Source organism: Micropterus salmoides, unplaced genomic scaffold, assembly GCF_014851395.1.
Source record: "Micropterus salmoides isolate LMB-PRFRI ecotype aquatic unplaced genomic scaffold, ASM1485139v1 Ms_hic_scaffold_20, whole genome shotgun sequence".
NCBI lineage: Eukaryota > Metazoa > Chordata > Actinopteri > Centrarchiformes > Centrarchidae > Micropterus > Micropterus salmoides.
The window spans coordinates 13,771,240-13,792,545 of NW_024041151.1; the positions used below are offsets into that span (position 1 = coordinate 13,771,240).

The window sequence follows — 21,306 nt, forward strand, 5'->3', positions numbered from 1 at the left end:
GTATTTTAATGATTAATGAAAGAGTAGTGAACACCCCAAGAAACACCTGTTCATTCAGAAGTGATGGTGTACTGGGTGCAGGTGAAACGAAGCACACCTCTGACCACACCCAACCACACCCATCTGTATTGTAGTCAGAGGTAAAACGGGCTGGAAACCTTTAAACAGTGAAATAATTTTGTAAGTTATTTTTTAAAGACAGAAAGAAAAGTATGGAGAAGAGACAACAACAATAAAACACTAAGAAAATAAAAAAGTAAACATTGACTATGCATGAAATGCGTTTGCCCTTCCTCGTCAGCCAGCATGTTGGACGCTCTCACGCACAGGCGACGCCCCCGGTTCGTGACGTCATTTGGGAGGAGGGGCCGTGCGTTTTTATGGTTTACTTGCACAATAGCTCACTTCCTCAGCAGCTGCCATTGCTACAGTGGTGTGTGTGAGCAAAGAGGGGAGGGAGAGAAAGCGACAGTGGCAAAGAACGAGAGAAAAAAAGGGGGAGGGAGTGACAGAGAAGCACGGAACGGCCCAAAGAAGAAGCCAAGGGTGGCTGCCTCTGGAGGAAAAAATATTGAGGGGGCCTCACAGAGGGAGGGAAAGCAAGCTAGGAGGCCTCGTAGCGGGAGGAAGCAAGCTAGGAGGCAGGCAGATTAGCAGCGGTTCTATGGCTCAGTCGGCTGCTAACGGTGGGGACCAGGATTTGGCCAGCAAGAGGCTCCACTCAAGGTAGGACCCTAGGGTGGTACATCGGCAAACGGGGGTTGGGAGGGTGTCCTTGTCCTTGTCCTTGGATGTCTGTCAGGATAAAGAGAAAGTAAGTTAACAGACAGGAGGGAGAGGCTGAAAGCACAGAAAGAATAATAATAGAGAATAGAGGCTGCCAGCGCGGGGATTTGCTTACTAAGTGGGGAGTCAGGCAGGCAGAACTTCACTGATTTAAAGCTCAAGCCACAGTTGCAGCCAGAGCCCGTTTCCATTCCTGGCTCGGGTCATTGAGCTGCTGTGGCTGGAATGTGCAGACTGAGAGGAGCCTCGTAAGATGTGGACGTAGGAGGAATATGCTGTAACAAGTCTGTGTCCAGGTTGGACACTTTTGACAGTAACAAAATGGCTTTGGTTTAAACGGGCCAGGTTGGTGCAGAATCACACCAGTACGCAGGGTCAGGAGGTCACATGGATGGAGCATGCACATAGGCTACCTGTTGTGTGGGGAGATAGATTTGTGTTTGGCTGTCAAAATGTTACCAGTTTAACCCAGTGTTTGCATACTTGGTGTGTATGTGATAAGCAGTGCCACACTCGTTTTGCAAATTTTCTACGTTTGTCGCCTCACTACAAAATATTGCTGTCCTGTTTGCATGCCTTAAAACTGTTTAAAAACACACTTTCCTGCAATGGTTCAATTAAGAAGAAACAACAATAGTTCTGCAATATCTCACAGTTCAAAACATTGGCCACTGGTGACCATTAGTGTTTTTGTACTATATTGTTCTTGCCTATTAACTGTCAGAAAGTAGTAAAAAAAATCCTGTTATGATGTATTCAAAAAGAGTCCCCAACCCAGAGATGGTCAGTGAACGAACATATTTTACAAAGAAAAGCCTAAAACTGCCAAAAACAAAAAGTGTTTGAATAATGACAAAGTTCTGCTCAAAAACTAATTGATTAGATTCGACTAATGGTTTCAGCCGTATGTATTTGGACAGTTACACTGAGTGGCCCATTGGACAGCTTTATTTGTTGTTTGATTGCTCTTCTGTGTCATCCCATATTTTGGGCACCATTGATCAGATTTAGGTAAAAACGTGTGAGAATGATGCTTCGTTTTTATAGCTGTTTTTATATTTTGAAATTTTGAAAATTACTAATCACTATAACACTGCATTGATTAGCGGCCTCCACGTGCAGTCAAGTAGAATAAATCAGATAAATCCTATACGGTTTTTGCAAAAACTTAGGGAAAGTATGTATCTAATAACTGCATGGTAACAAATACCAAAAGAATGGTTTGAGGTGAGTGTTACAAGTCAAATCAAGGTAACGTAGTGTAAGTGAGTAGCTTGGTATTGTTGTTTGTGTGAGACGTATAGAAGTTATAGTTGTGTGTTATAACTTTTTTGAAGTCCAGTGTCTGACATACAGCAGACTGCTGGAAATAATAATAACTGCCAAGTTGTGAAGTGACATTCATAAGCCCTGCAAGGTTGTCATGTCCCTGACAAACACACACACACACAATAAACACATACAGTGACTCATAGTGCTGGTTATGATCATATGGCCAGGTCAGCCCCTCTAATTGCTTTCTGATAAAGTCAGTACATGATCTTTCTACATTGTTGTGGATATTTATATGTCTTTTATGCTTTTTCGTGAGTGACGTCAAAGGAAACACACACAAAAGCATATTATCTGTGGGTCTTTGTAAACAAACAATTCTAGGAAAATGCTTTTGTTTTGTTAGTAAATATTGCCACATGCAACAGGGTTAAGAGAAACTGAATCACGGAAAGTCACAAAATGCAGTTTTACAAGAGAATTGGACGAAAAAAGAAAGTAGACTGCTCTGCTTTAACCGAAAGAGAGATGCACTGCGAGAGGAAAAAACATTCCTAGAGAGTTTCTCTTTGGTTTCCCTGACAACTAGCCATGGCACTCTGTAATTATGGCTGGATTACTACTCTGAGCACAGAGTCTCTTAGGTAAGCCAAGTATAATGGGGACAGTAGTATAGAACCCAGGATATGGATCTGTGAGAGAAGAAGAGCTCCAAGAAAAGAAGTGGAAGAAAGTGCTGCTTATATTTATGAAAAAATACATTTCAATTAAATTTGATTATCAGAATTTAATGAGGTCAGATCTTATATTCAGGATATCAAAACATGAATTAATATTCAAACTTGTACTATTTATTATGATGCATATAGCTTAAATATAGTTATTTATTGTATTTTTGTTTTTGCATATACAGGATTTAATATGTGAGATTTAGCATTTCCAAGAGCAGGTTTATATCACAGCATTTGTTTACCAGCATTTAGGTTGTAAATGCTGTATCTAGGGCTGCAACTAATGATTGCTTAGATTATTGATTCATTTATTTAATCGATGAAGTGTTTGGTCTATAATAGAGCACGACTAATATGGGATTTTTAAGACCAATACTGATTTTGATATTTGAGGATTTAAAAATATCCGATATATCTGTCGATATTATTTTTTTCTTATTATTTTCAGAAACACATTACATAAACAAAGATTATCCTGATAATTATGAGACCTCACCAAAATAACGTGACATAATGCAGCTCAAAAATAAACTTTTTTTATTGTTATACTTTGAACAAAAGTATAGCTGATTATGTCAGCTGATTGCTGTGTTCTGTGGTGGTTGGTGGTGTTTCCAATAGGGGAGTTGCAGAGTGCCCTCTATTGGAAAAACAATGCAATGACAACACTCATAACATGATTGAAGGATCCATCTTGCTGTTTCTTTTTTAATTGTCATTTATCCGCTGTTATAAACATGATACGCTGATTTATCGTTTGGGATTTAGCCTAGATATGATGTCAAAAATGCCCAACAACTTGTTTTGTCCGACAAATCCAAAGATAATTAGTTATCTGCGATGTAAAACAGACTATATGGTAGTAATTAAGGTACTATGTAGTAATTTTTATGATCAAATAATCTGCAGATTAAGTGATAAAATGGTTTTGTCTATTAAAGATGTCAGACAATAGGGAAAATGCCTGTTAAAATTTACCGCAGCCCCAGGTGGTCTAGTTTGACAACATAGATATTCAGTTTACTATCATATGTGAACAAGAAAGCCACCAAATCCTGACATTTGAGAAGCTAGATCCAGCTAATGTTTTTCACTTTTGTTTGAAAAAAAAAGAGACTTAAACGATCAATTGATTCTCAGAATAGTTTTTGATATATTGTCTGTCGATGGACAGCTCTAAAACAGACAAAAGCAGAGAATCCTCACATTTGAGAAGCTGCAGCTCTGGTTGTATCCTATGGAATAAGTTTAACAGAGTCTACTTTATATACAGTATTAAGAGCACTCCCATGGTTATTCCAAGCTGCTTGAATAGCTCACGACATTGCTCCAGATCTCGTTTTATGTCTCATTGTCTTTCAGAATGGAAGGAGTACAGTATGATCTATGGACAGAATGTCATGAATAGGTTGTGGTTTGTTCCAGTGTTGCTGGGCCCTATCCTAGTCCAGCTAATCTAGCATTGCCACTCTGGTTCGCTTGGGTTAAGCAGCTCTGATAATGCACTGAAGTCCCTGAGTAAGCTTCTGTTTCACTAAACTTAATTTAAAATTATATATGGTTTTCATTTCATATGTTCAGCTCAATCTGCTTCTGTGCTACTGCCTAAGCTGCTCTTTTAGATGTCCAAACCTAACCCTAGCCTTAAGTGTGTCTCTTATTTCAGTTATCTTTGACAGCATAACCTTTTTATGGCAGACATAATCTTACCATATTTTTATGTCAACAATGAATACATTGTGATTCATGACTTGACAATGGTTCATTGTCCAAATTGTACTGTTTTCCGTAGAAAGAACAAAAAGACAAAGGCATGGCATAGGTCTGCGTACCCACAAACTTCTCACTTCTAACTCCTTAGCTTACTCCTTAAAAAAAACTGTCCACTATGATACATGGGATCTGTGCTGCCATGGGAACAGCACTGGGAAACTGTCTTTTCTCTTAGACCACAGGCAGCCTATTATGGGATGAGTGTCTCCCAAACAGACCAATTAGAGTGGTAATCAGAGGAGAGAATGGCAGACTGTACTGCACAGATCCATTCTTACGCCAACCACAAAGATGGCAAGAATGAAAGTCACTTTGTGAAACTCCTCATCGGGAATAGTTGTTCTCTATTTGTCCTTATAAGTGATTTTATCACCCTTGGTCTCTCTTTCTTTTAGGCTTTTTTTTGTCTGTCAGTTAACCCTCAAGCTTGCTCTCATGCAGTACATTTATTTTACTGACTTTGATCAAATTGAGTGATGATATATTGTGGCCTCAAACTTTACAACTGCACTGCTTAAGTTATTTAACCATGTCGCCAGGCGTTCTTAAGGCTACACCCTTTTTCCACAGTCAGTTTTACAATTCATGGTTTTACAGTTGGGTTGTGGTTTCCAGAGGCCCCTGCACTTTCTGCAGCTGGGCTCTTTGTCTTTTCTCTGTAACTTCATTATTCAGCTATAACGCTTCAGCTTTACTCGTTATCACTTTCATGCTCCCATGAAGACACAGCACCTGATGTCCTCTCAAATACTGGATAGATGCAGTGTTTTCTTCTATGAGCAGCATCGGAAACAATTCAGTCTTACTCAGCGCTGTATCACTGGTGCAATTTGAAGCTAATTGGTTAACTACTTTTTGTGTCTTCTACATCAGTATATTCCCTATTGTGATCTTTTGTAACAGCACTGACCTTGTACCTTTCATCCCTCTGGCTACTGCTATTAGTGCATGCTCCACTACCCTGTTTGGTGTGAAGAGTTGCCTTGGCGCAATCTACAACTTTGTGGACCCTCCTTTGATGACTAGTTCACATCTGGTTACTGTAACTATCAACATATCTGGTCTTTTTCCCCACTCAAGCATTTCAGAAGTGGGGGATTGCCCTCACTGTTGCAGAAATAGTTGTTGCTATTTAAAGTCTACCTTGTTTAATGCCAAGGAGATGACCTTGCACATTGTAAAGGACTGTTATCCACAGTGGTAACCACTTCCATCCACTTTGTGATGACCTTCGTTTGTTATTGCCAGCCCAGCTAAACAATATTTGGAGTACTTTCGCCCTAGGGCTTGGATATGTTGCTCCAACAACAGTAATATTCATTTGTTATGAGCAAGGAAGACAGTCTGGTCACTTCAGATCCCCTTTTAAAATAGGGGGCTAAAAGGTTCAGGTGGCCTAATGTTTATGGTTGCTCTAGTAGTATTTGTAGTTTTATGACTTCATAGCCTATATTTTTCATATTATCCGGTTAACCAGTATTATCAGCATCAGTTTTAAAGGGGTCAGCTCATAAGCCCTTTTCACAGAAGATCAACAACTACTCGCACAAGGATATGTCTAAAAGCATACATAAAGCAGACATAAAAATAGTGGGTTACCCTTAGAAGAATAAAATACTCCATTTATTCCGATATTGTGGTAATGTCATTTAATTAGTAAACTTTGTAAATAAGATGTTTCTTTTCACATATTTGTTGGCAATATATCTAGATTTTGATGTTTGATAATGGTACACCACCTTAGTTCAATACAGATTTTTCCTGGCAAACATTTACATGCCATAGAAGGAAACGTGCAGGTACAATTAATAAAAATGACTAATGAATTGCATTTAGCTATTCCAGTGGAAGTAGCTGATATAGTACAAGCTGTCATGGCTTACTGACATGGAACAGAGCCATCGTTAATGTTATTAGTTGCCCCCTGTGGCACGCCTGTCAATACATGTATGATGTTTCCATGGCCTTACACAGCGTCTACACAGGAGCTACGTGTTTGTCTATACAGGATGGGTTCAGGCACATTGTTGAGTGTAGGTCACCCACGTTTTGGCAGTGTAAAAATAGCCTACACTTCCAGTGCGTCGCCTGTGTCTACAGTTGGTTAGATTAAAATGAGAGCGTGTCTGTTCTGTCAGACGGGCGTGATATGGACGACTGCCTTGTCACATCATTATGCTTACCAATTTTGAGTATTTTTCCACATACAACATTGCCATTGGTTGTGTGGATATAAAGGACATTGGGCGGTGTGAGAGACATCATTTAATCAAGATCATAGTATATTTCTTTAGAAGTTGTGGATCTACCAAGCTAAAGTCAACTTTATCAACCCAGTAAATCATTTACTCAATTTGTAGTGGTTGCTTCATTATTTGTTGTGAAGGGAGTTAGAATGACTAAATGAATAAAAGCGTTTTACCAAGAAAAACAGACATGAATGAATAAATAAATAATACATAAATTAAGTACTTATCCATACATTTGTTTATTTTTAGTAAAATTAATAGAAAATGTATACACTCACAGTCGTGACATTTATAGGTCCCTTACCTTTTATTTACTCACAGTCTTATTTGTCTTGGCTGGTGACCTAATAATGTTTCTGCCAGTGTCAGCAGACAGTTGGATTAGTCTGGGCCAATCAGTGTACTGTGTGGCCAAGGAGTTGCAGGTTACTGGATTAGCAATCTCTCTCTCTCTCTCTCTCTCTCTCTCTCTCTCTCTCTCTCTCTCTCTCTCTCTCTCTCTCTCTCTCTCTCTCTCTCTCTCTCTCTCTCTCTCTCTCTCTCTCTTATATATATATTGGGGCAGTGGTCACACTTAAAAGTATTGCACTCGTCATCACTGACTGCCCTCCTTGCTCTCATCAAGAATGTTCCCCACATTACACCCTCCCTCTTTTAAAGCCTGACTGGTAATGGCAAGACAGAACAATGGATCTGGCTGTCACAGCTGAGGACAGGTTGAAGAGGATCAATCAATCAAGAGAGGACATATATCTGTTGGGGATAGTAAGAACTGAATGATATAACGGCATCGGACATCTCCACTTCTTGATTAAATTCAGTTGGATTAGTAAAACATTCCCTCTGTAGCCACTAAAACATGCTTTTCTTAAGAAATAGTGGCTGGAGCTGCTCTTTCATGGAATGTTCTACAATCCCTCTTAACTGACTTGGCTTTGGAAGAAGAGAGTTCAGCATTCATTTTTTTGAATGTTCTTGAGGACTTGAAAAGCAGATGTGACCTTTTTGCTGGTCTGGGACTCTGGACTGACTTGGAAACTCAGCTAAATCAGCTGACATCACTTTGGCACTGTTTGAATGAACTGCACTCACTGTGTAAAGAGTTGCCCATTTCTCAACATTTTGGACATAGATAGTCTTATTAACCCTCATGGCATCTGAGCCTTGCCCTCTGACTGGAGCTGAGAGAGCTATGTGTAGACTGGTCCACCATGGCCCCCGACCTCAAGCTATGCTAAGACCTTTACACTTGGAGCTACAGGTGTATGTGGACAAAACACGAACCAAGCAAAAACACAGGTACTGCTAGAAACCCAGAAACGGACCAATTCTCTGGTTATTTTGTTGATTGACAAGCACGGTTTTGCAAACCATATGACCTTGGTGATTCTAGCTCATTTTGGCATTGGGACTGTAAAGCCCATTTTAATTACAGTATTGCTTTTGGCAAGCAGGAGGACAGAGGAGACATTTCCATCTACATTTTTACAAAATACTAAAGGCTCCGTAGTGACTTGTTAAATTGTGCTTAATTAAATTTAAGATGACCAACATTTCACGGAATCAAAGTAGTGGTTTCAGTTCAAGTGAAATGTTTATAATAAATAAATAAGATGGAGCCCTGAACACTCACTGTAAATAGAGAATAAATAACTGAGAGATACAGTATACTTTATGGGAGAGGAGGAGGAGTGTAAAGAGGTGGAGGATGTGAAGGATTTCTTGAATGCACCCATAAGAACACATCTCTTTACTCCTGAATGGTGCCATTTTCGAAAACAGATTACATAGACAGAAGATAGGAGGATTATCCTTAACTCTACATTCTAGTACCTTATCTGGAATTTAGAGCTGCAACCAAATTGACTAGTCTTTAGTTTATCCTGGATTATACAATGAATCTGGGGTGCGCACTTTCTGGATACAACTCACTGATGGGGCCTTTTGTGCTTGTTGTGAATGAGCTTTGTGTTTGCATAATTCATTTTAAAGGGTGCTATGGTAGCACACTTGATCACACTTGACCACACACACTTAATATGGCTTGATACATCAATATTTTGACGGATTTAGTCTCTCCAAGGTCCCCTCTCATTACACCTGGTTTCTGATTTATTTTGAACAAACATAGTTTCCATCCATCCATCATCAACCACTTATCCTGCGGACAGGGTGGCATGGAGCTGGAGCCAATCCCAGTTGACATCGGGCGAAAGGCGGAGTACACCCTGGACAGGTCGCCAATCCATCGCAGGGCCACACGTAGAAAAAAACAAAAAAAACAACCAGTCACACCTAAGGACAATTTAGGGTCACCAATCAACCTAGGCCGGTGGGAGGAAACTGCCGCACCTGGAGAGAACCCGCGCAGACGCGGGGAGAACATGCAAATTCCACACAGAAAGGCCAGGGAAACCAGGGTTTGAACCCGTGACCTTCTTTCTGTGAGGCCACAGTGCTATCCAGTGGACCACCGTGCCGCTCTCTGTAAAATGCTAACTTTTTAAATTATTAACATAGATTCTGACAAATACCTTCGAATTTTATTGAAATAGAGACAAAGTTGTTTTTCCTTTTACATTCCCTGATCCAGCAACTGCCATGGTATCCCATGCATTGTAGAAGTGGTAGGAAGACTCATCTTGACTTAGCTTTTGTTTGTTATTTCTGGAACATGTTGCTTCCATTGTATTTCAGCTTAGCAATGTAGGGGCTCCGAGATACACTTGAATCACCCTGTGTTGCCACAGGAATGACCAACAGTATTGATTTGCTGATTTCTTCTAGTTGACATGGATTATGAACAATATCAACTAGTAATTTACCCTCATTACTGTGCACAAAATGCTATGTAGATTTAAATATCATACTTTCCCAGTGTGCAGTTGCAGTAATGCAAGAGAACAGGCTAATATGAGCGGTACAAGTGAAACGTGCAACACCTTTTCAATGTGCTTATCTCAGAGCCTTAGTCTCAGTTGCTAAGGCAACTGTCCAGAGATATGGCTACAGACCTTGTTGTCATGGTGATACTGGCAGTTTACTCGACAAGGTTGCGCTGCCACTGTGATACGTGTCCATATCACTATACATTGTTCTATCTCTGACAGTAGTCATATGTTAATACTGTTTCTGGTCTTTCCTCTGTGTGTGCACCATTTAGGATGGAGGCCTCTTGCTTGGAGTTGGCCTTGGAAGGAGAGCGGCTGTGCAAGGCTGGGGACTTTAAAGGAGGGACAGCGTTTTTTGAGGCAGCTGTGCAGGTCGGCACAGAAGACCTGAAGACTCTCAGTGCCATCTACAGCCAGCTGGGCAATGCTTACTTCTACCTTAAGGAGTACGGCAAAGCCCTGGAATATCACAAACACGACCTTACTTTGGCCAGGTGAGCATTGAACCTTTTTAATAGCTGCTATCTGCTGCATAGTAAAAATTGGTGTCAAGTTGCCATGACTTGTTTTGAGCTTTGAGAGTTTTGTGAGAATAGGTGCTGGAACAAACTTTTTTTTTTTTTACTGTAGGAGAGAGCGAGTTGCGCAATTTACTAATGTCTCTGTTAATTTGAATTTCACAGGGGTGTTTTCACCCGGTGGTGGGAAACTTGCTCAGTTTGTACACAGTCAACAGTATTCAGCTGTATTTTTGAGAAAAGCTTTTTATATAGTTATCTCCGCATTCAAAACCAGATAAAACCCATACAAAAAGTGTACTGAAAGCACTGAATGCATACTTTGTGTTGTTTGTGGCTTAAATCACTTAACAGCCACTAAGATAGAGTAAAGTATCGTCTTCAAACTGAGGGAACTTATAGATAAGAAAATGGAACTGAAGTTGATCATGAACTGTCAAAGATGTAATGAATTTTTATCTGCCTAAACTCGTTACTGTCTGCATAGCTGGGAAATTAATATTACATTTACCTGATGCTTTTATCCAAAGCGACTTACAATTGCTATATATGTCAGAGGTCACACGCCTCTGGAGCAACAAGGGGTTAAGTGTCTTGCTCAGGACACATTGGTGAATGTGTCACAGTGGGGGATTGAACACGGGTTTCTCACACCAAAGGCATGTGTCTTAACCATTGCGCCATCACCACCTCATATTAACCCTACATATTAAGTGTTTTAAATACTGATATGTCACAAATAGGGCTGAACAATTTTGAAAAAATATTTAATTGTGATTATTTTGACAGATATTGCGATATGATTTGCGATATTAGAGGAAATTATTATTTATAAATAATTATTCTAATTTTCATTGAAAAACATATAAATGATTATGGTGTGATTGTGAGAAAAGAAGGTTTCAAGTCTCCATTATCTTTCCTTAAGTACAGTAGATGCATAAGGAGCATCAGGGATTTTATTATGTTGACGTTAGTTAGACAATAAAAATTCCAAGAAAAAGTGAGACTTTCATGTAGTTGACAACTACCAGCTGGATATTCAGCTTGTATGACTAATCCAGTCTCCTGCAGTGAGTGCAGCTGGTATTTCAGCAGGGAAGCGATCAAAGACCCTGGGAGATTTACCTTGTTACATTACGGTCTCCCCGGGGCCACTGGGACCTGGTCCTAGGAAATAAGCAACCAATTAAAAGATTACATCTCCCAATTAAATCTTGCTACAGGGCCTTAATGGCTACCATTTAACTTAATGACATTAACATAGAAAAACGTTGTCTTTCTTCCCATCTGAATATCAACTATCAACCCGATCGATATGAAATTTTTAAGACTGATGCCGATTTTGGTATTTGAGGGTTTTAAAATTCGATATGCTGATATATCGGTTGATATTCTTTTTCCCCTTATTTTAAGAAACGCACAACATAAACAAAGATTATCCCTAACAATTAGTATGTTGAGACCATACCAAGATACCATTACATAATGCAGTATAAAAATAATTTTTTTGTATTGTTATAGATATTACTATGTACAAAAATACAACAAAATATTAAAGTTTTAATGAATAAGAGTCAAAGGTATAAAACTACAGAAAAATTTTACAAATATCTGATTTGTTATAAATTATGGACTACTACTACTAATGAAAATAAAATTTAATAGTGTATATGTTACGTTGGGGGCCAGCAAAACAAAAACTATAAAAACTAGAATGGGCATTTCCTTAAGAAAATGCATGTGAGAGCTGCCAACTGTTTTTTGCAATTGCTACCGCTGTTGGTGCAATGTGCAGCTCCATCAGCTAAGAGACTCAATGATGTGCTGCACACTTATTCAGCAAACATGTGTTAAGTTTTGCCCCTTTTCGTTAACATGCTGTGAGCGGGGTTTGATCCATCAATCTCTGGATCCGGAGCAAGAGCAAGACCTAAACCACCAGACTACTCATACACTGTGAAGGGAAGGCTTTCAAGTTTCTTTGTCAATCATGTGTCAGGCTCAGAAAAAAATGCCTCCTAAGCACCAATAGAAGGCATGCTTATAAACATATTTTCTGTGATGTCTACTCCACTGTTGAAGAATAAAATGAACAGCCAACGAATTATGCTGTGAAAGACTTAATTTCATGTAAACAATGATTGCATTTAGAAAGACTAACAACATAGAATTTTGAAAGTAGTGATGTGCGATACCACGTAATTCCTATCCTATCCAATACCCAGTAATACCCAGGCTGGTATTGCCGATACCGAAACCAATACTTTTTACATATTTTATTTCTAGTTTAGTGTGACCTCCCTCTCCCGTTTCTGTATTTATGAGAGAAATAAGGAGTAGGCTGTAGCCTTACCAATTCAAAATAATAGCTGCATAACGACAACACATCAAACTACTGTCATATTCTTTAATTATAATGAAAATATCCTGCTCAGAACTGCCACTTCATAACATCATCCTATTATTTTGACTTAATCTCAGATGTTTAGGGAAGTTTGCAGTGTTGCCAAAGTATTTCAGTGTCTTTGCACACACATCACACACAGCGTCATTATTACCTTCACAGCTAAAATACAGCCAGACGTGACTGCTTTTACAGTCAGCCAGTCAGTATTCAATCGCGGGAAATTTAAAGGGCTGCAGCGGCTCACTTCAAAGAAGCTCCGTCACAGAGCCGTAGCGCAAGCATGACTTTGGCAGAAGGGAAAGTAGTTCCTATCAACCGAGTAGTTAGACTATCCTGGCGACAGTAAGATACTTATGATGAAACAGACACTCACTCTAAATTACTTAGTTTAGATATCCATTCTTTTAAATGAGTATCGATCCTAGATCTGAAATATCGATACTTTAGGATCAATCCACACATCACTATTTGAAAGTAACCACTGCAAGTCAGTAAGTACTCCACCTTTTGTTAGCATCAAGTTCAAACAACAAGCTGTGTAAATTCACAAGATTTGAAACAAATCAATGTCTGGCGCATGAAGTGGTACTTTGAGGACTGTCTCTTTACCACTACACTATTGGATCTCACGGCCTTTTAAAGTATTGTTAATTGGTAAAGTACATTTGCCTTAAAAATTAAGCTTTTCAGCCGTCATTTGGAAGTTGCAGAGCTCCCTCTGGTGGTCAAACTATGCAACATTTATGACATGAAGGAAGGATCCGACTGTTTCTTTTTTATAAACGCCAATGCAGATTTATCTGCAAGTAGCTAATATCGGCCGTTAATATCTGCAAAATGATAAATCGGTCGGTCTCTAATATCAACTGTGTGTTTCCTTGCTTTCCCAGAACAATAGGAGACAGAATTGGAGAAGGAAAGGCCAGTGGCAACCTTGGTAACACATTGAAAGTGTTGGGACGCTTTGATGAGGCTGTTGTGTGCTGTCAACGACATCTGGATATTTCTCAAGAACAGGGTGACAAGGTAACAAGCAAATTTTTTTATAGGATCTCCATAAACGTCCTCATAAAGCTACAATACACTGAGATGTTTCCGCCCGTATTGTTTATTTACTACTTCTACCACATAAATCCTGTCCTACAGAATCATTGTTAAATATTGAGACATTTTAAATGTAAATACTGTGTTTTCATACCTTCAGTTTATTTCTAAGCATCTTGAAAAATGTTGCACAAATGAAATGTATCATTATTACAAAATATTTTAAATCCTTGAGCATATTACTGTAGGCATATGTGGATGTCCAGATTCACAGTGAATATAATCTGTAAAAAAGTTAAAAAAAATATATTTAAAAAAAAAAACTTTGTAATTGATCTACACACATACTGTACCTTAATATCTGCAGATCTCTCTACATCCTTTTTCACTCTTTTTACTCTCTTTTTCTGTGCCTCTTTATTGTCTGTTTGTAGGTTGGTGAGGCCAGAGCACTGTATAACATAGGGAATGTGTTTCATGCGAAGGGCAAACAGCAGTTATGGGGCTGCACCCAGGAACCAGGAGACCTTCCTCCTGATGTCAGAGACACACTGCAAAGGGCTACTGGCTTTTATGAGTATGTATTGTTGAGTAATGAACACATAATGTAGATGGATGTATACAACATAAAATCTAAATCACAGTGGTAGTGACAAGAGAGTTAAACTGCATTTTGTGGTGTCAAAATGGATTTATGCAAAAAAACCTCTTCAATATTGATACATTCAGAATATTTTGTTTTAGCATCTCGTTGAAATTGGCATCACTATAACCGTTGTTGACCCTTTAGCTATTCTTTAATACATCGGTGCTTGTGTGGCACATATGGAATTCTAACAGGAACTAAAAGACGGTACACAGATTTTGTTGTCAAGAAGCAGTCCAGACCTGATATGGCTCTATGTGTCTTGTCTCTCATATACAGAATAACGTTTACTTGAATTTGCCTATTCATTATTCTATTTATTCTCATAACCTGCTCTCCCTAAATCTTAAAAGCAACCCATAGTATGTTGCCACTGTCATACTTTACAACTGAGATGCTGTGAGATTTGAGGATATCTCTGATAGGCCTTCTGGCAAAATCCAGGCTCATGTTTGCCTCTCTGTTAAAAGCGGTTCCTTCAGGCCAACCCGTCCCATGTGAAATACTACACTGACTATTGTTATACTTTTAACAAGTTCTTCCCTCATAGCTCTAGAGCTCCACAGTTTTGTCAGATTTGTTCTTGGGTTGCTCAGTTTGGTGGGACAACAACCTTTTATAAATAATAAGGAATATTAAACATGTATTTTATCTCCATGCCACATTTCTTTTGGAAATAAGAGCAAGAATTATATTACACATTGTTTGTGTGTGTGTGTGTGTGTGTGTGTGTGTGTGTGTGTGTGTGTGTGTGTGTGTGTGTGTGTGTGTGTGTAGATCAGTGTTCAGATGTAATCAATTTTGAATTAACACTTAAGTGCAGCAAAATACAGAAAAACAGTGGCGGCGTTAATTTCTGATTTTGTGCTACAAAACAGCTCCATAAATGTGAAGCAGGCTGGAGCTGGAAAATAGCATTCACTTCCAGTGTTGCCTTGAGAAATAAAATATTAACCCATAGTATTAGCTCATCTTACAGGGCAATTATCTAGGCCCTAGCCATTTTTTTAACAATGGAGCAGTTAGCATCAAATTTAGATACTGTCAAAGGTGAAACAGGATTCATACAAGAATACAAGGTACATATTAAAGGCTCAGTTTGTCATTTTTACAGTAAGTTTGTTGTGTGTTTCAAAACTGTCTATTGTACACTGATTCGAGGCATCAAGTATCACGATAGTTTATTTTGAGTTATACAAAACAAGATTGTATAACAAAATGAAAGCTTGTAATGTGACACATAGAACATAATGTAACAGATAAATAAATGTATTATAGAATATGGTAACATAAAATAAATGAAATCAAACAATATGTAAAGTTATTTCTATACAAATATACCTACATGTATACACCCAGGAAATAATTGTGTGTAGTGCATTATTTAAATTTGCGTCTGGGAGAGTGTAAATAACAGGAAGATAGTGATGATAATATGGTTTTCATCTTCACATATGTGATGGCCACAGCTGTGGCCTCACAACCAGATGAAGAGCGGTAACCTCATGCACTGACTTTGTTGTGTTCTTTAAGATTAGTTTATATACATTCATACACATTAGACAGTTTGTAGTAAATATTTATTTGGTTACAAATAAACTTACAGGACACTTAGTTTATTTCACATACTTTATTTTAGTTGACTATACAGAAGCATCTTTTGGAACACACACCATTAGTTAGTTTTGGATTTTCATTTTGTTATAATTCTTGTTTCTGAGCTTACCAGTGTTGGATGCCACACCCAGGAGAGATCCAGGAAGTCTGCTGGCTTAAAGGGTTGGTGCTCGGAGCAGGAGCAGCTTTATAGGAGAGGTGGCCTGATTGGACACTACCACTGCTTGCTATGTCTGGGGGGTGGCTTTATTCTCTCCTTAAATATTTTGGGGTTTAGATTTATATTATATTTGAGTATTTTTGAGTTAAGGTTAAGTAAATGTACATTTCTTTTGGAATAAGTTTTTACATAAGTATTGTTGTGTTTGCAGTTATGATGTAGTGTTGTTGTTGTTAGTCTTCCCCTGTGTGTCAAAATTGGTCTGATCAGCCAATATATAAGTCCCCTTTGTTTTTTGTATAGCAGGTCAGTTGTATTTTTTGAGTCTCTTATGTTCAGAGCTTTAGTTTGTTTGTTTATTTGACCTCTTTTATGGGCCCAAAACTTTATCTTTTGTTGTAATGATTTTTTTGGTAAATAAAACCCTTTTGCTTTAAATTTCCCTCTTGACTCCTCATGCCTAACTGCCTGGTCCCTCACAACATAGAAAGTTCTTCATTTGGGAAACAGTGTCCATAGACTTTGAGTGCGTTTGAGCATCAAGCATCATCGATAAAACACAGAGTCCGCCTGTCGCTGTTGATGGAGCAGGTTTCTGTAACGATGTGGGCAGTCTCTACGAGTCCCATTTCGTCCAGGCCAGACACTAGCCAGGAGCAGCCTTAAGTCCCTGCTGGGCTAGCATGGCTCCTATCCCGGCTCTGTTTCCTCTCCTCTGGGGCGTCTGCCCTGGTGCCTGGTTTGGTGGATCTGGCTGGGTGAATCGTCTCAAGGTCCACTGCTCATTAAACCAAAACCCAGCTTCCTTTTCTGATGATTGATATTTCTGTCATAGTTAAATACGTGTTTCAGCAATAAATCCAGAAATAAAAGACCGGATGGAAAAAGAAAAATGTAGCGGAGTTTGAAGGATCTACTGGTCACAGCATCTGCTTGTGCAGAGCCCTTTAAGTCAGTTCCAACAGACATTGTTCAGTGATCTTACACCAGTAAATAACTATCGATTTACTTTATCATTTACATACTGCTACTAAAATGGTGTGTACTTACCTCTGTAGGATGAACTTATGTTTGGTCAAAGAACTTGGAGACCGAGCTGCTCAGGGGAGGGCCTATGGGAACCTGGGCAACACCCACTATTTGCTCGGAAACTTTGTCGAAGCTATCAAGTTCCACCGTCAGGTAAGACACTCAAAATGTTTACTAGCGTCATATTACATTTTACCCTCAGTTTCTGGTAGTATTGCTCATTTTCTTAAAACTTGAAACACAAATATGAAAGCTCACACACAAAACTCCACAAGTCTCTTGCAAAAGCAAACACCACAATGTTATGTCTTCTCAAAATGAAATTTTGTCTTCAAATGAGACGCACGCACGCACGCACGCACGCACGCACACACACACACGCACGCACGCACACGCACCATCAAATTAAGACATGTCTAAGAACCAACTGAACACTAATGTGTCCAATGGAAAACGCTACGATGAACAGAAAACACAAGTGTTACAATGCATATTGTTTTTACTTTTGTAAACTGTTATGTGTTCATACTCATTTGTCTCAGCAAACACAGTTGGATTTGTAAAGTGTTCTACATACAGAACAAACAATAGAATGTACTGTTCTGCATATACTGGAAAGAAAAAGAGGAACACATATGGGGATTATGGTCATAGACCTTCCATCTCTAGGAAGTAAACTAATTACAGTTCCCAATCTCTTGCATACATAAAACATACGTTCTGTTTATTGTACTGTGGTCCACTTGCAATTCTGCACTACAGTAATCATTAAGTACTGTAATGAGAGTAGATTTCTTACCTTTTCTCATTTTGTCTGGACGACGGATGCTACGGTGAATGTGCTTCAGTTTGGTTGCACTCTCTGCCCACCTCTTACTCTTACTTTACTTGCCTCTCTCTCCCACTGCATGTTGGCACCTAATGCTCCAAAACAGAAGAGCTCAGTATTGCTAAAGCTCTGATTGCCTATTGAACTAATGCACAACATGTCTTTGCTCATGTGAGTCAGAGGATAGCATGAAATTTAAGCTTAGCATTTTGAATTTCCTTGTGTTCCATGTGAACAAAATAGATTTTACTTAAGATTGTGCCAAATGTAAAGAATTATGTGTAGTGTTTTGAAAAATATGAGTGTAAAGCAGGAAATTTGCTTGTGTTTAAGCAGAATTAGTTCAGGGGCTTGGTACATGAATTACAGGTTGAAGTCACTGTGTCTAAAGTACCAGTGTTAAGTGTAAACAACAGAGAAAATCTGTATTGCTTATAGTGCATAGATAAGAGATATTGGCTTTATTTTTGTCCTAGAATAAAACAGTGACGTTGCGTCGCCAGACCAACAGCCTGACTTTGCTCCTGACACAAGGTCATCCACCTTGCAGATATTCAGTAACTTTGTGCCTCGTCATGGTATTGCACTGGAATGCACTTGATGTTTTGGAAATGCAAAATAACAGTGTTTTGTTTTCATCTCGCCTTATTTAGATCAGGTCTCACAAATGTGAACATAAACCTTTTCTGTTTTTATGTAGCCTACAGTATGTTTAGTTTGCCTTGTCCAAGCCATTAACATACATGTGAAGATGCGGTTTGGGGTGTTTTGGTGGCTTGTGCACAGTGCCACAGTGCTAAGACATTTGCAGGGTGTCGTTGTTGTCCTGTTCAGCCTCTTGCATCTGCTGAAGCTTAGTACGTCACTGAAACACTGGAAAGGATTTGACCGATTTTGGCATTGATTCTAACCTCCCCACCTTGAGTTAATGGGCTTGACGACACTGGTCATCACAAGTATCGATTGTAGCTTAGACTGCCTTCATACCATTTGCTGTCATGGCTTAAGGAAACATCATCAGCATTGTTTCTCTGCAATGTCAGGTTCATGGCTGCAATAATTTCTGCAAACCACTGTGATACTGTGCCGTGTCTGTTTTTGATGCTTTGAAACTTTGAATGTTTTTTCGGCACAATCGGAAAGTAGATTCAAAAGCTTCATGAGGCTCTGTCCACCTATCACTAGCTGTGATGACGCTTTTAGATTAGAGGCTCAGTCAGACTACACTGCCATTTGCTTCTTGTTCAGCAAGATTGTACCTAGTTTGCCTTGTACAGATTTTAGTCTGACCAAAATTTGACATGCAAAATAGCAAGACTTGCCAATGCACAGCCTGTTTGAGAGTAATGGGGGAACCTGACCACTCATTCAAAAAGTTTGTACTTTTGTGATTGCATTGTATCCGTTTTTGTATAATTACAGTCCAGTCTGATTTTTGTAAGTAAATATCACTTTAGTGAGTTTTTCTGTGGATCACCAACTCATGCTGAACAAACATGCAGTGTGCAGAGACTGATGGCCTGTCATAGGAATAAAAAAAGAGGAAATTGGTTTCTTGGTGAGTTACTGGCATTGCTTCAGGCTATCCAACGAAGGTTAAAATCAAGGGCAACTGGACTTGGTTGAAGATACTGGAAGACGTTTCGTCCCTCATCCAAAGGACTTCTTCAGTTCTGACTGACTGGCAGGGAAACTCCGCTATTTAACCTGCCAGTCAGTCAGAACTGAAGAAGTCCTTTGGATGAGGGACGAAACGTCTTCCAGTATCTTCAACCAAGTCCAGTTGCCCTTGATTTTAACCTTCGTTGGATAACTATGACCTGGATGACTGAGAATCTTCATAGACATATTGCTTCAGGCTCTCTGCCCCCATGTTTCCTGTCACTCTCCATTGTCACCCTTGTAAACCACTTGTTTCGCCATAGAAGAGGCCGGTCTCACTGCTGTTTCCCATTACAGATCTTTTAGAGGGAATCAGATGAGCTTATTTGATGCAACACTGCTACAGCAGAACATCTTTTCATGGAATCATGTTCCCAACAGAGTTTACAATTTGAGCTTGTGTAATTGCCTCTGCTTTTACACTGAGTAAAGAAAAAGAAAAGCCAAGTAAGGTCAAATTACATGAGAAGTTAACATTTGATGCCATATAGCTGCTAAAATTAAAAGGTAGATTCAAAATATTGTGTTATTTTTGTTTGACTTGACCTTTCTGCTCGGTCTTTCACAGCGATTATCTATAGCCAAAGAATTTGGGGACAAAGCAGCAGAACGGCGAGCCTACAGTAACCTTGGCAATGCCCTAATATTCCTGGGCCAGTTCAACACAGCCACGGAGTACTACAGGTGAGGAAAGAGGGGAGTCTGACATCTAGTGGAGTGAAGGTGAAGTGACCCAATTCCTGCAAGAGTGAAAAAGTGACAAATACAAATTATATAGTACAAATTGAATATGAAAAGAAAAAAAAAACAGTTCTCATGATGCAGTCGAGTAGAATTAAAATACGAAAAAAAGTACTGTAAGACTATTTTTTTCCTTTTCTCTTTCACCCCCCAAACTGTTATTCATCTGTCAACTCACTCACCTTTCTTTCTTTCTTCCTTTGTTACCCTCTACATCTTCAGTGTTTCCTTCCCTAACCGTATACCTTTGTTTCTTTTTCTGTAGGAAAACCTTGCAGCTGTCCAGGCAGCTGAGGGACCAGGTGATGGAGGCTCAGGCCTGCTACAGCCTTGGAAACACCTACACTCTTTTGCAGCAGTATGAGAGGGCCATAGACTACCACCTGAAACACCTGTACATAGCCCAGGAACTCACTGACAGGTGAAATAAGCACGAGCGATATCTAATGCATATAGACAAATGTCCATGAGCTCAGGAATAGATTTAAAAATTTTTCTGTATGTTCTTGCGTATTTAGAGTTGGTGAGGGCCGTGCCTGCTGGAGTCTGGGAAATGCATACGTGTCTTTAGGGAACCACAAACAAGCTCTCCATTATGCCCGAAAGCACCTGGACATCTCTAAAGAAGTGAGACATTTTTTACAAACACTAAAAGAATGTACCTTTTTGTAAATTTAGGGCTTCCTGCATTCAACCTGGCTCTGTTTTTCTCTTTATTTCTGCCTCTTCATTTCTTCTTCAGATTGGAGACAGAAATGGGGAACTGACAGCCAGAATGAATGTTGAGCAGCTGATGGATGCTCTGGGGGTCAATGAAAGCGACCTTTCACCCTCTAGTTCAGAGTTTGAGATGCAAGGTGATACCTTTAAGTTCTTTCTACCTTTTTATATGAGCTAGAATCAATTTGTGGGCTTAATAGATGTAGGTGTAATGTCAGAAGGTTTGTT

The 21,306-nt window shown here is 39.2% G+C and overlaps 1 protein-coding gene across 1 annotated transcript in view; it reads left to right on the forward strand.

Moving 5' to 3' along the window:
• Nucleotides 1-400: 400 nt before the first annotated feature.
• gpsm1b (G protein signaling modulator 1b) overlaps nt 401-21,306 on the forward strand; it is a 32,015-nt gene continuing 11,109 nt past the window's right edge. Inside the window, exons 1-9 of the mRNA XM_038733514.1 lie at nt 401-726; nt 9,975-10,196; nt 13,521-13,656; nt 14,109-14,251; nt 17,156-17,279; nt 20,186-20,301; nt 20,624-20,779; nt 20,877-20,985; nt 21,101-21,215. Coding sequence (XP_038589442.1) covers nt 665-726; nt 9,975-10,196; nt 13,521-13,656; nt 14,109-14,251; nt 17,156-17,279; nt 20,186-20,301; nt 20,624-20,779; nt 20,877-20,985; nt 21,101-21,215 — 1,183 coding nt within the window. The 5' untranslated portion in view covers nt 401-664. The remainder of the gene's footprint in view (nt 727-9,974; nt 10,197-13,520; nt 13,657-14,108; nt 14,252-17,155; nt 17,280-20,185; nt 20,302-20,623; nt 20,780-20,876; nt 20,986-21,100; nt 21,216-21,306) is intronic.